Source organism: Pezoporus wallicus, unplaced genomic scaffold, assembly GCF_028554395.1.
Source record: "Pezoporus wallicus isolate ANWC-B61680 ecotype Strahan unplaced genomic scaffold, APGP_CSIRO_Pwel_v1 contig_2871, whole genome shotgun sequence".
NCBI lineage: Eukaryota > Metazoa > Chordata > Aves > Psittaciformes > Psittacidae > Pezoporus > Pezoporus wallicus.
Genome location: NW_026640775.1, coordinates 3655362 through 3669458, shown reverse-complemented (window position 1 = coordinate 3669458; position 14097 = coordinate 3655362). Strand labels below are relative to the sequence as shown.

The following is a 14097-nucleotide window of genomic DNA, read 5'->3' as shown; positions in this document are numbered from 1 at the left end:
TGATCTTTTCTACACACTCAGGTAGGACTTTCAAGGCTACTCCACAAATGGCTTAGCTTAGTTCCTCTGAGTCAACAGCAAGTGAGAGAAGTTAAATTTTTTGGCCTTACTGTTTAGCATTTCAGTGTGTACAAATGTCTTAATTTCACCGTGGAGGTAAGTACAGAGAAAATTTACAGAATAGGTTTTATACCCAAGTTCTTTAAATAGAGATGGACATCAAACGGATTATAAAAGCTACCCCATTGTTGCAATACTGCCATAAGTTTCTTCTTGAAAAGCACAAAAGCCAGAAGTCACTCTCAGGAGTGGGGGACCTCCAAGGACAGAACACAGAGCTTAGATTCTTTTTCTTTAAAAAACCCTTCTGCTAGGATAATATACTAGGACTTTATTGGGATTCTTTGTTCTAAAGTGCTAGAGGGAATAATAAACAAAGAGGTCAGCAACCACCCCATGCCACTAAACAAGGAGGAAATCAGGTATATATATTTAATCTATTTACAAGTTCCACATCAGACCACTGAAATTCTCCCTGACGTGACCAGGCTTTTGAAGACAAACATTATATAAAAATTAGGCAAGGCAGTTGCTCTCTATCCAAATGCTAAATTGTACTCCCTGCCTATTAAGTTGAAGTAAAAACAGAACTATAGAAGCAATTAATAGGTTAGAATTACATTACAGAATCTGTCACAAGTGAGCAATGACAGACTCCAGTTACCTATAGGACTAGTGAAACTACTCATACCCAGACTAATTCTTGGGAACAGAGCATGGGAGTTTATTTTTTAGCTCTGGAAGACTACTTGTATCACACCTTGCTATAAGAATCTAAAAAGATGTTAGCCTTATTTGCATCTTTTAAGGAAGAGTGGGCCATCTTTTTCACAGAAGAAAATGTCATCTGCAACAGAACAGGAAGAGGGATGGTATAGAAGATTCCTCTTTTAGGGCTCACTTCAGTTTTGATAGATTTATAGCAGGTAGCTTACACGGTGAAAGGAATCTTGCTCAACTTGGCTCTGCTATAGAATTTGTATCATCCCACGGTGAAAAATCAACTCCTAAAAGCACTTGGCTCTTCTATGAACTTCTGACTGTAAGCCTAAGTTAAAAAAGAAGAAGGGAAGACAAAAGATACAAAGCTCTCAACTGAGTCCCTGTTAATCTTCATTTACTTTAAGCCCTCATTCCTTTAATAAAGTGATATAAATTAATCTAGTTCAGGGAACTCAGGTGTTTAATGTTTTTTTCCTTGTGCAGGGTATCTACTGTGACATACTGTTCAGTGCAGGACCACTGAGAACAATGCAACCTCTAGTAGGAATTAGAGGTAACTGTAAATAAACTACTTCAAGGCAACTTGTAGGAACCTGAAAATACTAATGTGATTCACACATCACATAATAATATGAATCACAATTTGTCTTCTCAACCTGGATGCAACATGCACAAGAGATACATGCGCATATTTAACCCACATTCTGTAAGAAAAGAGGAAAGCTTTAAATGAAATCCTCAGATCATTACTGACAAATGACAAGCATCACGGACCTTCATACTTAATATACTGGTTTCCCTATTCCAGAGCATTCCCTGTGTTCTGTCCGAGGAACGGGAACCGGGCTCGGTGATGGTCCAAGGGAGCCCTCTAGTGCTTTCCCCCGCTATTTAACAACGATTAGCAGATGCCGATTTTTTTGGGCAGTTAAGACAGAATTGCTAAGCTTTTGCTATTTAAATCCCCGTGTTTGATAGCTTTGCCATTATTTTTCAAGGATTCAGATAAACTTTGAAGAAGTTATATATATATATTTATATATCCATTATATAAATTTTATATATATATATATAAAATAATGGCCAAACAAGATGTTTCATTTGGCCCTGGACTAGGTAAAAATGACACCCTCAGTCCTTTTTCCCTGCCTCTTCTGGGAATGCCATGAAGCATCCTATCAAACTAAAGGCTGAGCACAAGTGTACGTACAGCTTTGTTACAGAGAAGCATAAAGCTTGTACATAAATCATTTTCCCCATTCCAGTCTTGTTACCTGAAAGCAATTCTTCCCATACAGAGAGAAGCCTGAAACTTGCATTTTTGTCTCAGTATATTTATTAGGCTAATAAATCATAGGGGAAAATAGTTCAGAATGCAGTTCAGAAGTGAGTCCCACCTGCTTCATTACTAGCCCATAAACTAGATTTCTTTTTAATAACATTGCCATTGTGCTTGTTATTCTAGCACTGAGAATGCAGGTTAATGACAAAAAGAACATCTGAACATCTGTGTTGGGTGAGGCCAAAGGTCTTGTCTAGTCCAGCATCTTGTATCTCACTATGGTCAACCATTCAGGCTTGTGGAAAGAAGAAAATTACAAGTTTAGAGTGTGCTCTGCCAGCTTCTGCTGCTGTTTGCCTCACAGATTTTATCAGTCAAGTTTCTGTCTGCATCTGTGCATTCAGTAGTCCTCAATGATTTCTTCTCTGATTAATTTATCCAAACAGTTTTCTAAAATCACTTCAGTCCTCTGATTACATCATGGCAGTAAGTTTCACATCCTAACATATTCTATAAAGGAGTTTCTCTTTTGCTTTTTTTTAGTCTGCTGCTTAGTCATGTTCTGAATGCCACTTCCCTGCCACTCACTTTATATACCTCTCCTGAGCTGAAGCTACTCCCTATGTTTATTACCTGTTACCATCTCATAGTTCAAATACACACATCTTAGAAACCACACATTTCCAAGGTCTTTGCAGTATGTTCTTATTTTAGAAAGATTGCTTCCTAAGAGAAAGAAATACAAAGACACTGAAAAATACAAAGAGCAGAAGCAGCCATTTTAGCAGCAACTAGAAAATTATATGTATCACCAAAAGAAAAGTATTTCCAGAAGACCACAGTGAAATAAAATTGGGAGTAACTTTTAGAAACAGACTTGAGAGTACTCTTCCTTCCCCCTACATATGTGTAGAATCTACTTTTCAGCTGCAGTGGCTGACTAAAATGTGAATGGCCACGACAGTTGTAAAAGTAGCAAAGGATCAGCTCAAACTGGCCCCACTTCTTTCTTCATTGCTTTGAGACACATTAAGGCCATCTGCAACTACAGGTGTAAATTTCTGGGAATGTGTGAAAAGAAGTCAAAGTTTCTTTCCCCATCTTCTTTTTGAAATTGAGTGGGTTTTGTTTGGTTGGTTGGTTTCTTAGATTAAAAAAAACCTCAACCATATTTTAGGAGAAATGGAAATATTAGTAATAATTAGTTACTCCTCAAAAAAGAGAAACGTTTTATCTATCATTTAGATAAAGCAAGGAAGCAGTACCAGATATAGTCACAAAATAATATATGTTGATTATTTACAAGTGACAAATGTAGGTACTATTAAAACTCACCTGCTATTATAATACCAGCACATGTAACTAAGTTTTGCCTATGGCCACAATTTAAAAAAAATGGAAAGTAAGAGTCAATGATTTACTGTCATTGAGTCAGATGGATTCAACTTAAGCAATTACGCAGAGAACATTACAATGCATAAGAAATGTAAGAAACTAATATTTGCAGGGGAAAGATTCAGGAAGCAAATGAAAAAATCACTGGCTTATTCATTACAATGTAGTTTACAAGGCAAAATTTTCAACCCCAAAATGAAGTTTGACCTATAGGGCATAAGTTTCTAAGAAACTTAATTTGAAATAGTTACAGTTAACACTTGAAGCCTGAAGTCTAGCACTGATTATTTTAAATCAAATATGGTCTTGACTGGAAAAAAAACGAATCATAACTCTCACTCCAAATCTAATCTCAGTGTTAACACAAATTTGGCAACCTCTTCCAACTCCACACCTACCCAGGTACCTGGTATCTGCCAGTATTCCTAGCTACCTCTCTCCTAGCTAACTGCTTTCCATCTAGCTGGTATACCAACTTCCCTGATGTGATGGACTACCATAAACTCTAATTTTTACCTGGATTCCAGTCAAACATATGAATTGTTACAACCCAAAATCTATTTTAGGCAGAATGACCCAACGTTCCAGTCTAAAAAGATTTCGGGGCATAGCAGTAAATCTGGATAAACAGGCTCTAATAAGCTAAACTAATTATTATTCCAGCCCTAGCATTAGCTGGAGACACCAGATTAAATGAGAATACAAGCTTCCTCTCTTTTTCATATCAGGACAAAAGAAAGAAGAGTGGTCAAAAAAATCTTTATCGATTTTGTTTTCAATGTAAATCTATAAACTTCCCTAAAAGCAGTATTCAAAAGAAGTATTGGATAAATAACTCATTATATTAAAATAGAATATAAAGTATTTAAATATAGTTACAAAACACACAATACAATTGAAATTTTAACAAAAATACAGAAAACAAAAAATGGCTGTACTGCACACTGATATATTTAAGCTGATAGCATGTCAACACTTTCTAAGCATAAAAAATCAAATACTGAAACACAGTATCATCAGCTGAAAACCAGGAAACAAAATGGCAAGTCATACTAAGGTAACTTGAGTCTCACTAGATACCTTTTCTGACTGATGTTGTAATACTTACACAGAACAGTTCAAATTTGTACATAAAAAGGCTTGAACAATGAGCACAGCTGTAAAGAATGTATGTGGTGATGCCAACATGCCTGGAAAAACAATTATGGCCAACACAAGATTTGGCCTGTGGCATCCTATAGTTAAAACACAATATACTTTAAACAGTTTCTGTGGAAGGAGTCAGTTGCAGCAATAATTTAATTTTACATATTATTTATTTAACAATAAACTATTGTTTACTGAGGAGATGAACATTCTTCCTCTGTGAGGAAATGTTTTCACACTGTTTCTTCATGAAGGAGATGAAGAATCAGGAAGAAGAAGACTGATTTTTTAGTTCCTCATTCTCATTTTCCAAGCTCACATCTCCTTTGTGACAATCAAGCATTTCACCACATCAGTTACTAACTGAACATGCTTCAGATAATAATAACTATAGGCATATTCATTTTTAGTGGACATTGTGATGATGAACTTTTCATTAGTGATCTGCCCCTTTAGGAGAGGAGGATTTAGACAATACACGTCCTAGGAATCAGAAAAACAGTTTCAAAGGGATTATAGAAACATGCAAATAACTAGTGGAAGAGAAGAACTGCAGGCTGAAAATAAAAAGTCATTCATAAGAAAATTAGTTTAGAGCTGCTTATGTGTAATTCACCTGTTCATAGCTATTAATGGGAAAGTAAGTAAACAGCAAAACATTGTCATTAAGAAGCCAGACAGAATTCATAGATGACGTAGGACTAAATCACTGCCCTCTGTAGTCAGTAGTCAACAAAGGCCTCTCCTTGCTGCTTAGCTATTCTGTGTGGTTACATGCTTTTTCACCTTTCACGGCAGACGTGCTGTGCTAAAGAAAGCTACAGCTAAATGAGCAGATTTATGGTGGAAATATAGACACCAAATTTGTAACACAAAACCAAACAAAGCAAGCAGAAGACAGTGGGGCCATTTATTTGAAAAAGCTGGATGTGGTTATTTCATTTGCTGAAAAGCAGAAGGAAACTCTAGTAAAATCAAGCACAGGTGCAGGGAAAAGGCCAGAGACATGGAAGCATCACACTGTGAGGGAAACAGGAGATAAAGAACTGAGGAAACTGGTATTGGAAGCTGGAGTAGGGGTGATGAGGAAGCAAGACAGTTGCCTCATCAATGGGAGCTGGAAAGCACTTGGAAGGAATCAGAAGGAAATTCATATAGTCTTTACCTCATTTAAATGTCCTAGCAATCACAAAGTACAAATCTATCTAAAATTAGGCTTCACTTCTTTGAAGACATCCTTGTTCTTGACCTACTATTGTCACTCAGATCACATAATTTTCACTTTGATTTCTGAGCATAGCTGTAGCTTAAGAGGCATTCAATGGTGTCTAAAACACCACCTTAACAATTTTCTCAAAGCAGAACTCCTCTCCCAGCAGCTTAGCAAGATGGCAAATTCAAGTCCCTCCCCTCTGTGCAAGGGGAGAACAATTCAAAAGGAGTCTGGAAAGCAAATATTTGATTTAGAGCTGGGCATTCAGGAAAACTTGGGTGAAGACAGCTTCCCTCCCCCTCAAGGAAGTAGAGTAAATTCAGCAACTACAATTTCTAGCTCACGTGTATACTGTGATACCATGAGAGCCTTTCAGGTATTAGTAGATTGTGCCAAGATTGTGGTTAGTGACATCTATAAATTAAAAAAAGAAAGAAACAAAGAAAAATGATGATGGCATAATGTTGCAACCCAAGATTTATCATTCAACCATATAAAAGTTGACAAAAAAAGTCAGTTAAACTACAAGGTTTTCTGAACCTCTGCCTCCCTGCCTCCTCCCCACCCCCCCAACCCAAAAGAGGCTCCTAGGGAGGCATACACACTTGGAAACATACTTACCAAGGCAAGTATAAAGACCCTGACTTATCCATGCTAGTATAGCAAGAGTGATAAGATCTCCAAAACTTGCTGCTATAGGAGTGGCAACATTGTCAGGATTAATACCAGTCTTCTTTGATCCAACAATAACTCCAACCATTATTATTCCTAGAGTCAACAAAGAAGACAGTGCAGTAACCATATCTATTGTTTTAACTGCAGAAAATTCCAAGATGATGCCAATTTCAAACTTAATAAATAAGAAGTCAGTGCTTTTGCCCCAGGATGACTAATCTTACCTAACTAATGTCTGTATTTTTTAGTTTTAGCTGTTTTAAAAAATGAGGTTTAAAAATACAGTAAGCACACACACAAAAAAATCAAGAACCATCTGCACAATGAATTGTTTTGCTTATGATTGGAATTAACACTATAGAAATTGTGTATCAGCCATTTTCTGAAGTATAAAATATGCAGTGTGTTATTTCTACACTCTATTAGCTTTTGCTGAATGAAATTTAAATTACATGAAGCTGAAAACAACATAAGATTAAATACTTTGACATCTGATATGGTGCAAGATTTTCAGTCATGGACTCAGCACCAAATGTCAAGAAGCTACATCATGAATTAAAACTAAGACAACATTTAAAAATGTTACTTGCTACGCAGTTAAAAGCAATTAAATTAGGGATGTCGGTTTCTATTTCCTTCCTATAAACAGCAACACTACCTTTTTAAGAGGAATTTCCCTGCAGAATTCAAATGCCTACTAAATTAAAATGACATTGTTATTAAAAGCCTTCTTTGGCATTAACAGAGTAATTGCCTTCTCATCATATAATATACATAAGAGCTTCAACTACGTATACTATCTTTAAGTTATTTTAAATAATTTTTGATATTATAATTTTCATGTATTTTTGCACTATTATTCATTGTGGGCTACACCAGGAGTTCACTTTTAGTGAAACTGCATGAAGAGTTACGCTCCATGAAATTCTCAAAATAAAGAACTGAAATAATCCTGGAGGATCATGATATTTCAAAAGCACCGGTTTCACATGTAGGAGGATGAAGCTTAGAAAGTCATTTCCTGTGAAGGCCCATCACCAGATAACAACAAAAGTTCTCTTCATGTCCAAATCATACTCTTCATGTCCAAATCATACACGAGAAATGGAAAAATGCACCCATGTTCCCCAGTTCTTCTGCTGCTCTAAATTCTGTGCATGATCAAACTCTATGGCGTTGTAGTCATTTAAAAAAGTGTGTTCTTAATTCCATGCAAAACTTTAGCAATTCTGTAATTTTCACATAAGTAATCGAATTAGTAAAACAAGGAAGTTAAACGTTTTACTTGATTTACTACTACTAAGACTAGTGACTATGTATTTTCATTAGGAATATGTCACAAGTAGAGTCCATTAAGTAACATTTTTTATGGTTAAATGTTTCCTGACAATTGGGAAGAAAAGATTAAATTCATCACGCTATATGGCTCCAGACAGACATTGGCACTGTTTGCAGAAGGGGAATTGAACTTGGCCCAAACCCTTCACCATAACAAGCCAATTTGTTCACTTCAGATACAAAACAGAGCACAAACTAACATAAAAGCACCGTGGGCACTCAGGAACTTTGGCATCAGCTGACCTAAAATGCAGATTTACTTGAGTTTTATTACAACTAAGTTCTACCTCTTCAGTACTAAGAAAATATTTTGTACATTAATGAATACAGAAAGCAGGGAGAAGTTCCTCCTCGCATTAGATAAAAGCTAAACCCCCTACTTTTTGGTTTAGATATGCTCAGGAGGTCATGCAAATCAAAACCGTTTTAAAGGAAAGAATACAATATGCAGACCTATATGGAAATTGCAGAAAGGGCATCCTATTTCTCAGCTGTTTCATTATACCTTACTGGATTTGAGCTTCTAAGGAATAGCAAAGTAATATACATTCAGCATCAAAAGAACTAAACAAGTGTAAAAAAGTAACATATATACTCCTTTTACCTTGTAAAAGAGAAGCTATGAAAGCAGTTGCTACACTGCTAGAACACAGAAGGACAGAATGATCAAAGCGGTATTTGCCCTCTGGAATCCAGCCTAATATAACCGCTGCCACTGCTGCCAGAAAACCAACTACTGTTGCCTGAACCTGAAAAAGAAAAAAGTGAACGTTTCTTAAAATAACTGATAGACTTAAGAAGAGTACAGAACCATTTTCTGTTATTTTTTCCTCCTCTTTGTCTTTCTTTCCAAGGGGCAAAGGGAACATGCTCATCCATTTTGCAGAGATGATTATAACCTTGGATGATCAAGAAGAAAAATATTATGCTAGCAGAAGAGGCTTCGCCAGCATCTCAGAGACTCAAAAATAACAAAAGTAAAATCAAAGAGCTGAGGATTTACCAGAAGCCAGTGCCTGAAGAGGCTCCTAAGCCACTTAAAACAGTGAAGTTAGAGTATAAACATGTCACCTAGTTTTTAAGCATGCTGTATTATAACATATGAACATAATATAGTTCTTAAGAAACAGTTTTGGAGAACAAGCACTCGTTTCCTCAAATGACCCAGCTATTTAAAATATTGTTTATTATGCAAAAATTCTGTCACATACTTCCTTTAAACATTGAATCCAATGCAAATACAGTACAGAAAACATCTGAGAGGTCAAATTTAAAAGGTTTTGCCAAATCTGAAATTTTTATCTAATCGTCTTCATATTCTCTCTCAGAAAAATTAGAAAGGAAATATCCTTGGTTCAGTCACACAGAATACTTTACCTCTTCTGATGAATATAAGCTCATATTGTTTTACAGAACTACACTGTTCAATAAAATGGTCATGCAAACATTGTACAGTAAGTATGAGTCAGTACAGTGGAGCTAGTTTCCCACTGACACGGTCCATCTCCATAGTTAAGGGCATTTGCGATGTAAGTGCAAAAAGTCACTGAAAAAGTCTAAGAGTTAATCAAATAAATCCACTATATTTACCTGTTTTAAGGCCAAATTGCCAATTATTAGGTTCCATTTCTCAATGGGAGAATCCATTTTTCCAATATTTACCTGGCAAAATTACAAAGGAATTTCAGACACTTGGGTTTAAAATTGTATTACTTGAAAATGCACTAAGGAGGCGGAAATCCATAAATAATTCCACTCAGACAAACAGATGACAGACAAGTTAAAGCCAAGCTGTACTTTTTTCAAGTCAAGTATTGCTGTTGATTTTAAATTGTACTTACAGTAACTATCCAAAAGTAGCTAAACTTGATGCAGTTTTACACAGTAACTTGTTTAACATTTGCCTTACTGTGCAAGATATTCTAGCCACCTTACAGTCCAGGAATGTCCAAGCACCACCAGTGATTAAATCAGCGGCTGGAAAGGAAATTTACCAGTGTGCAGTCACTTTAGACTGAACTTGTTTCTATGGTCCTTAAATTCTATAAGCCAGCAGTAAAAAGTATAGATACATGTGTGTGTGGACACACATGCTCTCATGCAAATATGTTAATTGATTGCAATGAAACCATCTGCATAAACTGCAAGTGCTTACAGAAGATCAGAAACCATACCTAATACTTTTTTGTATCATACAGAACAGCTAGAGACTTATGATGCTGTAAGTCCAAACCTAAGGCAGTAACTGGAAAAACAGCAAATAAATTATCCTAAGAAATGACAAAGTATATACACAGTTTTTTATAACATATTTCCTCTTTTACTTTTTTTTTTTTTGAGTCAGAGGACAAGATCTGAAGAACAGTACATACCACTGCAGTGTGACTATGCTTAAAAATAACTTCCTTTTTGAGATAACCGAATGATTTCTTATGTGTTGAGCATAAATTTTTGTGTTTTTTCCATAGAATACTAATTTATAATATAGCGTACTTCTCAAAATTCAGGAAGTCTTAACGCCTATATTTTTCATCTTTTGATTTCTTTCCAGGAGGTTTACTTCCTTTTTTTTTCCATTTTTTTCCATTTTGTGATATTAGTGACTTGCAAGGAACAAAGTGTTAAAAGAAATGCTAACGTCAAAACTTAGATATATAATAAGACACCTCAATCTGCACTACAAATACTTTACAGTATTCAAAGTACAGTCAAAGCTCTGCAAGCACACGCATTAAGTTTAAATTTTACAGCAGTATTTCAGGAAGTGCAGGGAAAAATCTGCTTTTTGTCCTTCTTGAATATATATGCTAAATGGACAAAGTAGCAGGCCATGGAGAGAGAGCTTCACTCTCTTTCTCCTTTGAAGAAGTTTTGGAAAAGTATCAAAAAAAATCCCTGTTAAAACAGTAATCTTGCAACATGTTTAATCCAGCCTAAAGCGAGCTGCTGTGCAGTGGCACAGTTCTTCTTCCCCCTAGTATCAGCTACATGATGACGTTTTCCTTCTTGAGCCAGACCTACCAACTCTATGAGTGAGTTCATGACAAAATAAATTAGCTTGCTGGTATGATAGAAAACGCTTTTTTGTCAGGGAGCAAAAAGGGATTATCTACAAAATTACCTGATCCATCACATGCAACCATGTGCAAACGCTCTTAGGGTCTGGAAGGTAGAAAAGGAACAGGACCACTCATTTCAGCTGCACATTTCCATAAAGTAAGATCAAGTTTATTATGATACTGTGGAATAAGTGGACCTGAACAAAAGTATCTAAAGTCGTATTGCTAATGACTAATCCTGATAATACACAGTCAAAACAAGAGTCTGCAAGTTTTATAGGAATGACTGGATGACTGGTGTCTTGGTGTTGGGTTTTCACTTTTTACTTCCTCGTAAAACACCAGAAACAAATAGGAAGAAAAGAAACAGTGTGAACAGAGACAATAAGAGTGACCCAAACTACAGAATACAGCTGAAAAATAGAAGACACAACATAAATACCATGCTTGAATGGGCAGTTGACCTAAGTACACCTCACACAGTGATGCCAGCACAGCAGTGGCCAGAGAGAGAAGGGTTTACATTAACACTAACACCATAGAGAAGTATGAGCTATGCTCTGAGGTAGATTAAAAACACATTCTTGAGACAGATTTAGCAAAATCATAGAAAAGTTTGGGTTGAATGGACCTTTGAAAGTCATCTAATCCACTCCCCCTCAATGAAACTCATTCTAAAGTGGATGGGAAATTCAACAGTAGAAATGCAGTGTCATGCACTTACGGACTAATAGTTGTGACCAGTAAGAGGCAGATACAAGCAGGAATCTGGGCAGCAGATGAATGAAGGTAATCAGACAACACTTGAAACCAGATGCATTATGGGTAACAGAAACTTGCTAACAAGGCTTTACTTTTTGGCTGACTACATAATTACAATGAAGTAAAGATAATTAGCTTACAGCCCCAAGAGTATAGATGTGTCTACAAATTCAAATGCAACTGTAAGCTAACTGGGCAAAAAGGGTAAGAATTAGCTCCAATGCTGAACTCATGTTAGAAATTTCCTCCTCAAAAGGTAAAACTATTCACAGGGGCACAGTCTTGAATTTACTGTAAAGACAGTATCTGGTGGGGAGCCACTTAGTGCAAATTTAGGTCAGAGAAGGGAACATTAATCATATACTTGCCTCCAAATTGTTGTTTAGATATGTTCTGAATTTACACTCCTTTCTGTTTTCACCTGGTATGAGGATGACAGGACCAAAGATTGGATGGCTAAATTGAGTAAGGGTCAATGAAATCAATGCAAAGAATGCAAAGGTCAGAATAACCTATTTCATAAAGGTGTGGGAGAACTGACATAAAAATTGCAGGTCTAGTGGTAAGTTTTTTGATTAAACTCTCCAGTTAGCACCATAACACAGCATCTCTTTGTAAAACCTGGGGGAAGCAGAGCAATCAACGCAACTGACCTGGAGTTCAAATTCACATCTGGCAATTAACCCCAAGCTATCACCTGTAAGAAGCTGCATGTAACATGTCGTAGGTTTCCACAGGATTTTAGTTTGTTTGTTTGTTTTTTTAACTACTGATTAGAAACTTTACAGAGGTCTAGTGTCTTTGTTTGCCTTTGCAGTAGCACTAAAGGGGAGGTGGCTGGCTACGCAGCTCACAGACCTGTGCACATAGCAACTGGTGTTGAGTGTAAAAAAGACACGTAAGAGAAAACTGGAAGGTTCTTTGCAAGATAAAACCTTTTTTTTTTATTGCTTTGGGTTTGTTTTTTTAATGTATAAAACCTAAATATTATCTTCTTAGTATTATGCTGATAATGACTGATCTATACTGATCTTACTTCGTACAGTATTGTTCTCCTAAATCTCCACTGTGCTGTGCACATGTACATACACATGCTCTATAACATTTCCTGATGAGCTCTTTACCAACTAGAACAAATTAGAGCCAACACTGGCAAAAGAGAGAACATTCACTGGACCGCGACAAGCCTCTCCCTCCTCCCTGCGAAGGATTTCCAATGAACTTACAATATGACTAAGTCCCAGAAAGTATTTCAACCACCTTTGTAACTTAGCCTAGGGTCTGCCACAATTCTTGAAGAAAACAGGTCATACAGGGAAATTACAGGTATTAGAGAGCAAACAACAAAAACAAAGAAAACCCCACACATTTGTTGATGCAAAGCTGGGAAGCAGCTTGGTGCCAGTGGTGCCGTGACTGTGACTTTGGGCAATAAAAGAAACTGGAACTCCCACATGCCACAGAGAAGAAATGTACACTTCACTGACCTGTTCTTAGCCAGTTAATTAACCTTTACAGTAAAAAGATATGAACAGGGCTGGGTAACCTGATTTGGCCAAGACAGATTTACAACAGTTTCTGGCACATGGGTGAAAGGAAGCCTTCATGGCACGCTTGAGTAAAAACCTCAAGCATTCATAGATTTATGTCTTGGTGAGACATAATGACAGTGGTAAACGGCACAAGTAACACTCCTCAGACTAAGCCCTCTCAGAACAGAGTCTTGGTAGGAGTTTTGGCTTCAAGATGTCAGCAGATCATGTTATCACACAGTTACTGGGATACTCTTAAAAATATGATTCTGGGCTGAGGGGAGTGGCCAGAACCTCACAATGCCACCTTTAGTCAACCACTGAACATGCAGCCAGTTTTGTGGAAACTCCAGTATCCTTTATCTGTGTCTGTGAGAGGGAGACTGATAACTAACAGTTGATGGGTAATAAGAACTAAAGTCGGGATTCCCAGAGCAGAAAAAACATCTGCATGACCCTTTTCAAAATGTTTCCTTAATGCTGTGAGGTTCACAAATGAGATGGTATTGGTGAGGATGGGGAAAGCAGCCACTGACTGGCCCAGAGAAGCAGCTCTGGAGTCATGATCTGGCAAAGGTCATAAGCTCAACTGAGACAAAGAATTAAAGATCCCATTAACTGAAGCAGAAGTGGTGGAACTGATTCTGACCCTCTTTTTTTAAGCCTTCAGTAAGGTAGATCTTGGACTTGGTGGATTTTTCACTATGCAACACAAGCACTTTCAATCCTCAGGCCACAGACTGTACCAGACATGAACAAATTAAGCAACAGGTCAACAGCAAAAAAAAGTAAGGTAAAACAAAAGTATCTGCCTGACAGTAAAGGCAGTAAGGTTTAAACACAAAATACTCTTAAGAAACTGTAAGAATACTCAGAAGAGTATCAAACAGAAAACAAGATTGAAGAGCTAAG

At 36.8% G+C, this 14097-nt stretch overlaps 1 protein-coding gene across 2 annotated transcripts in view; it reads right to left on the bottom strand.

The window, feature by feature from the left end:
- Positions 1-14097, bottom strand: part of SLC41A2 (solute carrier family 41 member 2) — a 53123-nt gene that overhangs the window by 26769 nt on the left and 12257 nt on the right. For both annotated transcript variants that reach the window (XM_057420559.1, XM_057420558.1), the window contains exons 5-7: positions 9423-9494; positions 8437-8581; positions 6441-6587 (exon numbers count right to left, since the gene is read on the bottom strand). In XM_057420559.1, coding sequence (XP_057276542.1) covers positions 6441-6587; positions 8437-8581; positions 9423-9494 — 364 coding nt within the window. The remainder of the gene's footprint in view (positions 1-6440; positions 6588-8436; positions 8582-9422; positions 9495-14097) is intronic.